The 14,397-nt window shown below is 49.3% G+C and overlaps 1 protein-coding gene across 2 annotated transcripts in view; it reads right to left on the bottom strand.

Annotated features, from left to right (window-relative positions):
• Nucleotides 1-2,149, bottom strand: part of E2F3 (E2F transcription factor 3) — a 76,269-nt gene extending 74,120 nt beyond the window's left edge. For both annotated transcript variants that reach the window (XM_030314754.1, XM_030314753.1), the window contains exon 1: nucleotides 1,901-2,149. In XM_030314754.1, coding sequence (XP_030170614.1) covers nucleotides 1,901-1,918 — 18 coding nt within the window. In that variant the 5' untranslated portion in view covers nucleotides 1,919-2,149. The remainder of the gene's footprint in view (nucleotides 1-1,900) is intronic.
• Nucleotides 2,150-14,397: the final 12,248 nt, after the last annotated feature.

Consider the following 14,397-nt stretch of genomic DNA (forward strand, 5'->3'; position numbering starts at 1 on the left):
AAGGAGGGCTGTACACGAGGTCCCATACGATTGCTCTGAGTTATAAAAGAAGTGACATTTCTGGATCGTAGTTTTATTGGGCATCTATACTATTCACCAGGCACTGTGCTAAGTGTTTTACACGGATTCTCATATTTAACCCTTCAAAAAAACCTTAACGGCAATATTGCTGTTGTTCCTATTTTACAAAAGAGGAAAACTGTTTTGAGAAATTAAGTTATTTGCCTAAGAGCACGAAACCTGTAAATGATAAGAGACGACTTGGCCAGTAAGGTAGTACTCCTATTTTCTTCCCCAAAAGGTGAGGTTCTGCTCCCGTTAAGTTCTTAGATGTTCTTGAGAACTAGAACCAGCTGGGTCTGCAACTCTGGCCTCCCGAACAGAATTCTCAACCTCTTCTTGGACACAAAGTGTTTAAATCACTCAGCCATCCCCATGCTGTCATTCCCGGTTCAGGGAAAGAAGATCAACAAAATTTCAAGACTGGAATCACAGTCTAATACAATTTTGATAAGAAGAAAATCACACTTTGCGTTCAATGCTCATGACTTTGGAATAATAATCTCACGGCAAAAAAGATAAAGTTTTGAAAGAACTTGGAAGCCAGTGAGGGTAATTTTTACACTTTAAATACAATGAAGTACAGGGAAGTTTGGCTAGACAAGTTTTGGAGGCTCCAAGAGCAGGCTAAGAGTCAAAAAAAAAAAACCAAAAACAAAACACCAGCAATCTGGTGGTCTCATAACTTCCCATTGTCAAAAGTACTCTCCCATAAGTCTGAATCCAATGCAAGAATTATGTCAATAGCTGGTTGTTTCCGGTTAAGTTTATGATATAGTAACACGACTGTGTAAGGGGCCAATATGCTTTAAATATATCCAAACATGTTTAGGTCAGGTCAAGTAACAGTATTTAACGCCAAAAGCATGGAATATTCTTGTGACTGAGATCCAGCATACTGGATACAGTGTGTCTAAGTAGGTACTGAACTCTATCTCCCCCCTGCTGGCAGACCCTTGTCACTAAAAACCAGGAGCTTCTTTGAGACTATCACACATCCTCAGCAAGTATCTGTGGGGCTGGAAAGCAGGGGAGAAACTGGAAAGAGTATGGGAATAAGAAATTTTCGTTATTCCAAGACCCGTCTCATTTCCCCAAGTGCTGCCTATGTGCTGACTTTCTTAAAGACCCCTGCAAAATCTTGATTCTCCAAAAAACAAACCCATTTGGAACTGACACAAGGTGAGGTCAACGACTGGTATTTATCAACCATTTATCTGACTCTCGTTGGTTGCCAGCCTCGTGGGGGCCAAGCCTCACCACGAGGGTGAAGACAGGAGCCATGGAGGAAGGGAATGAAGGAGAAAAAGGAGAAAGGGGAGAGACCTCCGGGCCACACTTCTTTCGAGTACCAACAAAAAGAGAAGCCGCATACTGACCTAAATCATCTCTCAAAGGCGCTTTATAAATTACAGGGACAAAGGGAGGGGGTGGCGGGTGGCCTGGGAATCCTACAGACACCCTACCCTCTGACCCGCCCCCCTCCCCCTCCAGCACAAGGGAAGAAGACAGAAAACAGAGCTCAACTCGGCCATTGGCGAGAAGCACCCCCCCCCCCTCCGGTTTTCAATCGCCCATCCATCGGCCCCCTAGAAAAAGATACATGTAAACACCATACCCACCCCCCGGGGCGGACACTCCCGGCCCGAGGTTCCTAGAACCGGAGGCCGGGGCATTTACTTACTTAGATTTTTCTTGCTTACTCATTTCCCTCAAGCACCCAACCCCCCGTTCCCACTCCAAAACCCCGCTCAACCGCCTACCCCCACGGCTCCAGCCCCTAACAGAATCCGGTGCCCCCCGCGGCGGCGGCAGCCCCCGAGCCGTCCCGGTCACTAACCTGCTGCTGTAAGGGCATTTCCGAAACCAGCCTGGCTCCGGGGGAGGTGGGGGGGCCGGCTGGAGAGGGGGCCCGGAGGGCCGAGCAGACCGGCGGCGCCGGGCGAGGGCGGGCGCCCGTGGTGGGGGGGGGGGGGGGTTAGGGAGAGCAGAGGGAGGGTGGCCGCGCCGGGGGCGGGTGCGAGGGCGCCGGGACCGTCCCAGGCCAGGGAGCCGGCGAGCAGGAGGAAGTGGGTGCCCCCCTCTCCCCCTCCAGCGCCCCCTCCCGCCGCCGCCTCCTCCCCAGTCACAGGCGCGTCCTCCGCGCACGTGTGCGAAACGTCACCGGCGGGTCCCGGGGAGAGGGACAGACCCAGCCGGCGGGACGGGAACACGGCTGCCCCCGCCCTCCGTCGCCGGGGGGCGGGGAGGGGGACAGGGCGGGGAAGGAAGGGGCAAGGGGAGAGGCGGGTCAAGGGCAGGCCCGGGGCCCGGCGAGGAAGGCCCGGGCGCTCGGGCCACGCGGGCGCCGCCGCTGCCACCGCCAGGATGCGCCCAGGCCGGGTCGCCTGCCCGCGGGTCCCTCGCCCCCAGACAGCCCACGCCCCAGCTCGCACCCGGCTTCCAGCCCCACCTCCCCCGCCGCCCCTCTCCGCCTCCCCCACCCCTTTGTTGCCGGGAGTTCCAGATCCCAAAATGTGTCAAGCGCAGCCTGGCAGAGCCCCTGCGCCCCGAGCACGCCTCAGGGACCCCCGGCCGCCAGCGGGCCTCTGAGGCCGGCGGAGGGGGTGGGGCGATCACCCCAACTGTCCCCCCGCTTTCCAGCCCCCAGAGTCCCCCACTCCCCAGTTCACTACTCCCTCCCCCCCCCACCCCCTTCTCCATCCGGGGCGTGACCCCTTCCTACGCCCGAGAAAGAGGAAGCTTCGAGTTGGAGGGGAGGGGAGGGTGGGGGTAGGGAAAAGTGCAGGAAAAGAAGGGGGGACCGCGAAAAGTTTCGGAGTGTTTGACGTGGTCCGCGCCAAGGCGATCCCCGCTGCCCCGCGCGCCTGGCGGAGCCCCCCGACCTCCGGGCGCAGGGGGGCAGTGCACGAGGCTAACAATAAAGCCCCGTTGGAGGGGCGGCCGCCGAGGCCCGCGACGCTCGGCCCTGCGCCGTCCCGGGGCGGCCCGCAGCGCGCCCACCACCCCGCGCGGTGCGAGCCCACCTCCCGCCCGGGCTGGGGACGGTGGGAACCGGAGGGCATTACCGGAGGGCCGCCGCCGCCGCCGCCGCCGCGTCCCAGCGCTGGTGGCTGCTGCAGCAGCCCGGCTCTGCTGGAGGGTCCGTGCGGCGTGGTGTAGAGGAGGCTGCCGGCCGTCTGCTCCGCGCCGGGGGCACTGGGGAGGAGGGGGCCGGCGGCGACGGCGCCGCTTTGGAGGGAAGAGGAACAGGAGGTGGTGGAAGTGTTCGTGGTGAGGATCTGGATGTACGCGCCCGGGGCGGCAGCGGCGGCGGCGGCGGGGAAGCCGGGGCTGGCTAGCAGTGCCCTTTTGTCCATGGAGGCTGCTGCGGCGGCGGCGACGACAGCCGCCCCCTCCCCACCCCCGGCGGTCACCAGGTACTGCTCCAGGGCGGGCTGGATCCCCTTTCTCATCTCTCGCTCCTGCTCTTTTTATTGCTATGGTATATTAATGTATTGTTTTCAATTTCTTTTATTATTTGCAGTCGGAGTTTCCAAGTCTCTCCTCCTTCTCTCCTCCCCGCCCGGCGCTTCCGAGCCCCTTCTGTCTCGTTTCTTTTTATTTTTCCGCACCGCACGGGCACCGGGGGCCAAAAATAATCGGGGCTCTGGAGAGAGGAGGGTCCCGGCCGCACGGATATCGGGCCCCGAGGGGGGATGGAGGCGTCGGGGGCGGCCGATGCAACGGATTGCGAGGCGGCGGCGGCAGCCCGGGTGCTGCGGCCGGCAGCTGAAAAATGGCTCCAGGAAGCTGCTGCTGACAATGAATGAAGGGATACGGTTTACGCGCCAAGGTCCTCCCGCGAAACTCAGATTTCCCGCCGGCTTTTCAAACCATATTTGCATATCCCCGCCCTTCAACCCGCCGAGGACCGTTCCCACAGCCCATTGGGCCTCTAGCTCCTTACTTAAGTCCCAATCGTGGCGCAGGGCCGCGGCTGGCCGGTTTCCATTGGCTGTCTTGCATCACGGTTACCGGGGCGACAGGGGCCTCATTTGCATAGACCTCCTTGATTGGCTAAGGGAGAGCAGGGTCTTTGGGAGGTGGGGCCAAAGCCTTTCCTTCTCTCCCACGGAAAGCCACGCCTTGTCCAAGCTCCGCCCGGTCCCCGCCCGCACGCCGGGCGGGGGCTGCTGACCTGGGCAGGCGCTCAGCGCCCCGCAGACTCAGTGTCAATCCGGTCTGGAGCGCAAGTTTCGCTTTTAGAAATTGTCAAGGTGACCAAGGGGACACTTGCGGGAATTCTCTTTCCTTTGGCCAGTCAGTGTAATAGATGAGCAAAAGCTGGAGATTCTCCCAAATATGTTCCAAAGGCAAGTTGGACCACGCGGACGATGCCTGGCAGGTGGGAACTGAGCCCTTTAAATCGTGGGTTTCTCTTTTCCTGAAATCCAACCAATGCCGCCGCGAGAGCTGATCCCGAGGCCCAGCCTGATAGACAGAAGCATGTGGGCAGACAGGGATCGCGGGGGCAGAAGGTTCGACTGACGTGACTGCGGGCACCAGTTTAGTTAGCATTCCAGATGATTCCTGGTAGCTTCATTATTAGCCGGGACTGGGTTTAAGTAAAAATTAAACTCTGAAATGTTTTGAGCGAAAGCTTACCACGAGTATGGGTTTTGAGTCCGGCAGACACCCCCCTTCCCTTCCCCGCCCCCCACTGGCCCAGAAGCACCCAGGGCAGTTAATCAAGGCTAACCTGGGACTGATCTGCAGGTTTCTAATCCGCCAAGCAGTAATCCGAAGAAGTACACGCTTCCCACGATGACGTCTTGCTCCCAGCAAACGCTGCACGCCCAGGCACCACCAAGCGCTTTACAATCTCGGTTTCCTACCAAGTTCTCTGACTAAAAGCAAACGCAACGACACAGACCTATTCGGAAACATTTTAAAAGATTTTTCTTTTTCTTCTCTTTCTTTTTTTTTTTTTTTTTTTTTTTTTTTTTTTTTTTTTTTTTTTTTAGTAAACTAGAATTTGTCACCAGAAGTCTATTAAGTTACTGTCAAACGGACTTCTGTACTGATGCCACCTATTCGTTGGTCTTAAAATTGAAGACTGCTTCTGTGAGACAGGTGCTTCTGTGAGACAGGACAGGAAAAGGAACGCCTGCAGGATTGTGGGGAAAGGTGTACCCGTCAGTTAGTCATCGTTTACCATTCCAGTCGCTGAGGATTGTACAAAATAGCTGCTAAGCTGGCGTTCAGGGGGTGATGAGGGTCGGGATCCTTAAAGCCCATATGCAAAACTTTATTATTGTTATTAATAATACGAATTTACAGAAACTCACATACTCAGTCTTAGGAAAGGCCTGACTAGATCTGTCAGTCCAGGCTAGGACTTTCTTAAAACTTTCAGTCCTGTTACCTAGGTTGAAACAGAATGAGCTAAAAAGTACTGTTAAAGCTTGCCCCCGGCTCAGGTGCGCAAGGAGGCAAGCTAGTGGAGGACACGGCCTAGTACTCAAACATTCGTGGATGCTCTTTCATAAAACTTCATAAAACCTTTAGGGCAGATTAGGTGGTACTCGAAGGGCATCAGTTCCTGGTTGGATGAGAGGCGTAGTGTTACCAGCAGCTTCCTCGACCTTGTTCCATCATTGTAGCTTTCCACTGTGGGTCCCTGCTGAGGAAACCAGTGCTGTAACTACTCAGATAATACCACCTGTAAAACATCACTGGTGGCACGCATTCGGTGGTGGGAAAGAGGGGACCCGCAGTTCTAAGATTAGAGACAAGCCCCGGATTTGGAACTGAGCGCCAAAGTCCCTGCTAGAGCTCCCCACGGGTGGTCACGTCAAGATGAATACGGCCCGATCACAAAGGAGCAAACGTTCCCAATCCAGAGCCACACCTGTGATTCTCATTTAGAAAGCTTTGCAATACTTATTCTACATTAGCCAAGTTATATTTTTTAATGCAGCGCATTTGGTAGAAAACAAACGTTTTGACATGGTAACATGTGGTGAACCCCAGGATGAAGTGGTAGAGAGAAGGGTCCGAAGAGAGAAGAGAAGGTGTTGGAAAACGAGATGCGAAAATTTGAGGTAGGTCTATTGATTTGTGGAGAGGCAGCATGTTTTCATAGAAGGATAATGGGCTTTGGAGCCAGAGTGATGTGGGGTTAAATTACAGCTCTGCCACTTACTGGTTCTATAACTTTAATCTTTAAAAGCCTGTTTTCTCCTATGGTAAGTGGGAACCCCTATTGCAGGACCCATATTACAAGGTCGCGATGAAAAGAGGCGATAATAAATGTGAAGTGCCAGGCATATACCAGGTGCTCAGTAAGTGGTAGCTATTTATGCTTCTACTTAATGGTGCGGTTTGCAGTTCTGTGTCGTCCATTCTGACTCCCAGCCTCCAATCTTCCTGTTGTCCCTGGACGTCCACATGCTGCGGCAGCGTGGCTTTGTCCCAAAGTGGGAGCACAGTCGTGTCCTGATTAGTAGGGATTATAGCATCCTGACTCAGAAGTTCCGGGTAATAAAATAAAGTGAGCTCCGCCGCTCATCCCACTACCCACTTCATCTGTTAGTGGCTAACTTCTGGCTGGTTCCGAAGTCTGAGCCTTCCTGACCTTCCGTTGAAGGTTAGTCGCATCCAGCACGAGAGCCAGACAGCTCTCGCCTTCCTCTTGCTCTGACGGTCGCCCCAAACAGCTGGTTGTTGCAGAGTTGGCCTGGGTAGCTGGTTGAATGGTGGCCCCTCAAAACAAAACCAAAACCAAAAACACGTGTTTATCCTAATCTCTGGAACCCGTATTGTGAGCTTATTTGGAAAAAGGGATCTTTACAGATGTAATTGAGTCAAGAATCTCAAGGTAAGAGCGTTCCGAATGATGTGGGTGAGCCCTAAATCCAATGACCTGTATCCTTACAAGAGACGCCCAGAGGAAAGGTGCGGAAGGGAGGAGAGGCTTTGTGAAGATGGAAGCAGGGGTTGGAATGAAAGTCAAGAAATGCCGCCCGCCACCAGCAGCTGGAAGAGGCAAGGGGTAGCATCTCCCACAGAGCCCCTGGAGGGAGCAGCCCCCCGCGCCCAACATGTAGATTGTGGACTGCTGGCCTCTAGACCTGGGATAGAATACGTTTCTATTGTTTTGAGCTACCCAGCTTGGTAATTTATTATGGCAGCCCTGGGGAACTAATGCAGTCTGTTAGCCTGCCTACCTGAGTCTCAAACCTCTTAGCTGCTACTCACGTTGTTTTGTGGCGCCACTAAGATAACCATTCCTTGCTGGACACCAGTGACACTAAGTGTCAGCCTGGGCTGTAACCCCCGTTGAAGATCTTTCAAAGTATGACTTGTTCCAGACTTAACCTAAGGAGTTTATAAAAATGCAGATTCCTGAGCTCTACCCAAACCTAAGGAGTCAGAGTCCTTTGAGGCAGAGCCCAAGAATCTTATTTAACAAGACCCTCCAGGTAGTCTCTTCAAGCCCTAGAGATGGAGAACCAGAGTCAGCTGTATGACTTTGGACTTCTTTCCATTATTTCCTTTTCTAGCTACAGCTGGAGTTGCCATTCTTGTGTCTAAACGCCTTGTTGGGTGTTTGTTATTTTGGTGGCCCTTCTCATCCTGCCAGTTAACATAACGAGCACTGAATTCCTATTCATTCACGCGTACGTGCGCGAGCACACACACACACACACACACACACGCTCGTACTTTATATATAAAGTTTGATGTTACAATCTTTTCTAAAAGTCTTCGTTTTCTTTTTTATTTAAAAATTCTTTGGGGCGCCTGGGTGGCTCAGTCGGTTAAGCATCCGACTTCAGCTCAGGTCATGATCTCACAGTCCGTGAGTTCGAGGCCCGTGTAGGGCTCTGTGCTGACAGCTCTGAGCCTGGACCCTGTTTCAGATTCTGTGTCTCCCTCTCTCTCTCTGACCCTCCCCCGTTCATGCTTTGTCTCTGTCTCAAAAGTAAATAAACATTGAAAAAAATTTTTTTTAATTTTAATGTTTATTTTTGAGAGAGAGAGAGAAAGCACGAGTGGGGGAAGGGCAGAGAGAGAGGGAGACAGAGAATCTGAAGCAGGCTCCAGCCTCCACACTGACAGCAGAGAGCCCAATGCGGGGCTCGAACTCATGAACTATGAGATCATGACCTGAGCCGGTTAGACGCTTAACTGACTGAGCCACCCGGGTGTTCCAAAAGTCTTCATTTTCAATTTCAAAATACAATTTTGCCAACATCCATAAGATCGATATATATAATATCCAGGAAAACAGTACTATTAAACAGTTTTGTGGCAATTTACTATTAAGTCTTCAGATAAAAAAATTGTAGGTTCAGGAGATTAAAGAAACTGATCGTAAGCCCAGAAAATCTTTGGAACATCTAACATTTAAAATTGTGCCTCTTTGGGGTGCCTGGGTGGCTCGTTTGGTTAAGCGTCCAACTTCACCTTGGGTCATGATCTTGTGGCTGGTGGGTTTGAGCCCCACGCTAGGCTCTGTGCTGATGGCTCAGAGCCTGCAGCCTGCTTTGGATTCTGTCTCCCTCTCTCTCTCTCTGCTCCTCTCCCCCTCACACTCTCTCTCAGAAATAAACATTAAAAAAAAATTAAAAAGAAAAAAAATAAATGAAATTGTGCCTCTAATTCCAGTTCAAGCAAGTCTGGTTACCACATTGGATTTAGAGTGTATGGCTTTAAATTTTAGGGTCTGGAGAAGATTAGTTTAAGAATTTAAGGTTCTTGTAGTGCAATTCAGGTAGTTGCCCATAGAGAAATAAGCTTCTCTGTTTTTATCTTCCTGGTTAGGAAGAGGAACGTGTCCTTAAGCCATTACCACATCAAACACTAATAACAAAATTTCTAGGTGCTTATCCTAGAAAATTGACCATTATAGTTATTATAGATTGTGGCTTAGATACCTGTGTAGTTTCTTGTCTTCAGCTCTTTGTGCAGGAAGGTACTGTTTGGACAGAATTTTTGCATTTTTAAATAAATCTAGGGTGAACTTCAGGCACAGATCATGGTTGTCAATCCCATCTACTGAATCTGTATCTCTGATTGGAGTCCAGGGATGTGCCTTATAAACAGGACCATTGTGATGCAGGTGGTCCCCTGAACGCACTTGGAGAAAGCCACACGGGCTTCCATCCATGACCTAGCAATCTCTGCCCTATAAACTGGCTTCTTAGGCAACTGTGGCATAGAAAATTCCCTTGTAGGTAGTGTCTTTTGAGTAGCTAATGTTACCATTGTTAACATAAGCATTTATTTAGACTGCACTGTGATTGCAAATTGCCTCTTACAAAAGCTCTTCCTGGTCACTTAACAAGTAATGCTATGGAGACAAATTAGATGAGTGGAAAAGAAAGGTATGATCTCAAAGGTGTGTGTGTTTCCTTGCCTTTTCAATACAGATTTTTATTGAAACAAAAAGTACAGACACAGAAACCAGACAACACAAATGTGTGGATTAATGAGTTACTATCAGGGGAACACCCTTGTAACCACCACCCAGGTCAAGAACTGGAACTTGATCTGAAGTCCCATTCGTGTCACAGCCCCTTGCCTCCCACCAAAAGTAACCATTAGCTTGATGTTTTTAGTCTTCACTTCCCTGTTTTTTTTTTCAAAGTTTTGTCACCCAAATATGCATCTTTAGGAACTGTAGTTTCATCTTGTCCATTTAAAAAAATGTTGATATGTTTTTAAAGTCTCTTTTGTTATTATTGTTTAATGGTTATTTATTTATTTTTGAGAGAGACTGTGCGAGTGGAGGAGGGGCAGAGAAAGAGAGAGAGAGAGAGAGAGAGAGAGAGAGAGAGAGAGAGAAGCCCAAGCAGGTCCCACACTGTCAGCACAGAGCCTGACACGGGGCTTGCACTCACGAAACTGTGAGATCATGACCTGAGCTGAAACCAAGAGACAGACGCTTAGCTAACTGAGCCATCCAGGCACCCCTAAGTTTCTTTTAATCTATGGTTCGTCTTCTATCCTTTTATTTTCCTTACAGTTTATCTTGAAGCATGTAGTGAGTTGAATGGGGGCCCCTCCCTATGTCCACTGGAACCTTCGAGTTAGACCTCTGACCTTGTTTAGAAAAACGGCCTTCACAGAATAATTACAGTAAAGATCTCGAGATGAGATGGCCTTGGGTTAGGATGAGCCCTAAATCCAATGTCCGTTATTTTACAAGAGGAGAGGAGAAATGGAAGCAGGAGGCAGAGAATGAAGTGACGGGCCCACAAACAAGGCACACCAAGGGTTGCCTGCAGTCACCAGAAGCTAGGAGAGGGACATGAAGCAGATTCTGCCTCAGGAACTTTCAGAAGGAAACAGCCCTGCTGACATCTTGATTTTAGCTTTCTGGGCTCCAGGACTAGGAGAGAATAGATTCCTGTTGTTTTTTTTTTTTTTTTCTTTTTTTCCACGTTTTTATTTTATTTTTGGGACAGAGAGAGACAGAGCATGAACGGGGGAGGGGCAGAGAGGGAGGGGCAGAGAGAGAGGGAGACACAGAATCGGAAACAGGCTCCAGGCTCCGAGCCATCAGCCCAGAGCCCGACGCGGGGCTCGAACTCACGGACCGCGAGATCGTGACCTGGCTGAAGTCGGACGCTTAACCGACTGCGCCACCCAGGCGCCCCTGATTCCTGTTGTTTTAAGACACCTAGCGTGTGGTCATTTGTTGTACAGCAGCTCCAGGAACTCTTTCAAAGAGTTTGGGCCGTTAGACGTCAGGACCTGAATTTGGCAAATGCACACTCCTGGTGCCGTTAACCGTGTTCCTCTGTCTCCTGCATTTCCTGCAGATTTGCAGCTGGATCCGCAGTACCGGCCAGACTCAGGTTTGATTCCTCTGGCAAACCCGAGGCACACGATGTCATTTTGTCCCTTGTTCTGTGATCTTGGCGATCATCCGCGCTCCTTATTTTCTTTTACTCCCGCGATATTTGTCCTCAATGCTTTTCTGTAGGTGAAAATCGCTTTCTCCATCTTGAAGAATGAGAAGGGTTCGGATACGCTTGTCCCTCTTCACAGAGCTCGTCTTCAATGGTTGTCGTGACGATGGCGGCTCACTTCCCGAGATTTCCTCCATCCCTAGCCTAGAGCTTCCCTTTCCTTCTTCTGCCTTGTCCCTGTCCTGGTCGGTTTTGATCTGATCCCAGCACCCCCAGCTCGGGGTCTCCTATCTTCAGAGGGGAGCCCTGAGGGTCAGCCCTGAGAGGGGGAGGCCAGCCGGCTCCGGTCCCTCCGGACCTTCCTACCAACGTTCTTGCTCTCAGCTGCTCCTGGGGGGTAGCAGCCATTCCCATGTCACCCCGCCCGCAGCCCTGTGAAGGTCTCCTGGCTCTTTGGGGGCTTCTCCTGGTTTGGGGCCTCAGGCACTACTCTGTTCTCTCCTTCTCTCTCAGACGCAGGTGCTGGTGCCACGCAGCTCCTAACGGCTGTTGGTGGTTTGTTCCCAAATTTTGTCATCGACATCGCTCGTGGGTTTCTGGTTTTCCTATCTAGGTGTCCTTTCTGTTTTCATGCGAGGGTAAAGAGAGATTGAAGAGTAATGCTGCTGCATCACCATCTTCAGGTTTACCTTTCCTTTTTTTCTAGGGTTTAATTTTAATTTTGCTGGGTTAACACGTAGCGTTATAGGAGTTTCAGGCGTACAATACGGTAACGCAACCATCCCCATCACCTACCTTGCCCATCCCCCCCCATCCCCTCCCTTCTGGTAACCGTCAGTTTGTTCTGTATCGTTAACAGTCTGTTTCTTGTTTGTCTCTCGCTTTCACTTTTTTGCACTTTCGCTCCTTTGTTTCTTCAATTCCACGTATGAGTGAAATCACGTGGTATTTGTCTTTCTTTCACTGATTTATTTTGCTTAGCATAATACTGTCTAGTTCCATCCGTGTTGTTGCAAAAGGCAAGATTTCATTTTTTATGGCTGACTAATATTCCATTGTGTGTAATAACACCCCTTCTTTATCCGTTCATCTACTGATGGACACTTGGACTGCTTCTATAGTTTGGCTGTTGTAAATAATACTGTGGTAAACATAAAAGTGTATGTGTCCCTTTGTTGTTTTTTTTTTTTTTTAATGTTTATTTTTGAGACAGGGAGAGACACAGCATGAGCAGGAAAGGGGCAGAGACAGAGGGAGACACAGAATGTGAAGCAGGCTCCAGGCTCTGAGCTGTCAGCACAGAGCCTGACATGGGGCTCGAACTCACGAACTGTGAGATCGTGACCTGAGCCGAAGGCGGATGCTTAACCGACTGAGCCACCCAGGCGCCCTTGTATGTGTCCCTTTGAATTAGGTGGGGTTTTTTTGTATTCTCTGGGTAAACACCCTTACTTCCCCCCCCCCCTTTTTTTATTATTGTTACGTGAGGAAAAAGAGAGAGAGAGAGCAAGCAGGGGAGAGGGGCAGAGGGAGAGAGAGAATCTTGGGCTCCATGCTCAGCGTAGGGCCCGACACAGGGATTGATCCCATGATCCTGGGATTGTGACCTGAGCCAAAATCAAGAGTTGGACGCTCAACTGACTGAGCCACCCGGGCGCCCTGTGCCCCCCTCTTACCTTTCCTTTTAATGAAATTTATTTTGAGTCCACCACATTGGATTGTCATGAAAACAATGCCATGCAAGCACACATTTCTGTAAGCGTTAAGGGTAAGGAAAGTTATGAGCTGTTTTCTTTCCAGGTTATCAGCTAGAACTTGAAAACATGAGCTGAGAGGGAGAAGTGGAGTCAAGATACTTAATTTTACTTAGGCAGTGACTCCCGTGAGATCTAGAACAGGAGGAAGCAGAGGAACACAAGCTGCCTCTCCATACGTGGTAGTCTGGTTGTACCTCTTTCTTGTGGGGCTTTAGATAGGGAATGTTGTTTGTAGCACATCACAAATGGGTGCGTGGGTAGAAAATTGCTTTTTCTTTTCCGCCTTGGTTTCCTGGACAGCATTCCCTCTGGTTTCCCATTCAACCCTCCTGACTTTGTGGGACTCTTCGATGGTTTCATTTTCTTACTTATTCTCTTAAAAATCTCTTTTCAGCTTTCTCCTCCTCCTGTTCTATACATTCTCCCTGAATGATACTTTTAAAATAATTATTATAGTAAAATAGATATAACACAGTGTTTATTATTTTAACCACTTGTAAGTGGACAATTCAGTGGCATCAAACACATACGATGTTGTGTCACCATTGTGACTATATATACCCGAAAGTCTTTAATTATCCCCAACAGAAACTCTGTACCCATTAAATAATCATCCCCATCCCCCCCCTCCTTCCCTCAGTCCCTGGTAGTCACCATGCTACTTTTGGTCTTTGCGAATTTGACTAATCTAGGTACCACGTACAAGTAGTATATGCAGTGTTTGTCCTGTGTCTTGTTTATTTCCCTTCACATGTTTCGAAGTCCATCCGTGTTGTAAGAGATATCAAAGTTTTGTTCCTTTTCATGGATGAATGATATTCCATTGAATGTATATACCACATTTTGTTCATCCGTTCGTCTATTGATGGATTCCGGGGTTACTTCTACCTCTTAGATATGGTAAATAATGTTGCTATGATGTTAGCCTACACATATCTGTTCAAGTCCATGATTTCAGTTCTTTGGGGTACATAACCAGTAGTGGAATTTCTAGGTACTAGGGCTGTTCTATGGTTAACTTTTTGAGGAACTTCCTGGACAGTCTTGACTTTAACTGTAATTTCAACACAGTCTAGATGGTGTTGTTCAATAGAACCTTCTGCAATAATGGGAATGTTCTATAATTCTGTACTGTCAGATACAGTAGCCATTAGCTACATGTGGCTAATGATTGTAGGAAATGTAGCTTAGTATGATTAATAAATTGAATTTTTAACCAAAGAGGTGAAAAGTCTATATACTGAAAACTATAGAAAGCTTATGAAAGAAATTGAAGAAGACACAAAAAGAGGAAAAATATTCCATGCTCCTGGATAGGAAGAACAAATATTGTTAAAATGTGAATACTACCCAAAGCAATATACATATTCATTGCAATCCCTATCAAAATAACACCAGCATTCCTCACAGAGCTAGAGCAAACAATCCTAAAATTTGTATGGAACCATAAAAGACGCCGAATAGCCAAGCAATCTTGAAAAAGAAAACCAAAGCAGGAGGCATCACAATCCCGGACTTCAAGCTGTATTACAAAGCTGTAATCATCAAGACAGTATGGTACTGGCATAAAAACAGACACTTAGATCAATGGAACAGAATAGAGATCCCAGAAATGGACCCACAAACATTTGACCAACTATCTTTGACAAAGCAGGAAAGAATATCCAATGGAATAA

The sequence above is a fragment of the Lynx canadensis genome, chromosome B2, assembly GCF_007474595.2.
Source record: "Lynx canadensis isolate LIC74 chromosome B2, mLynCan4.pri.v2, whole genome shotgun sequence".
NCBI lineage: Eukaryota > Metazoa > Chordata > Mammalia > Carnivora > Felidae > Lynx > Lynx canadensis.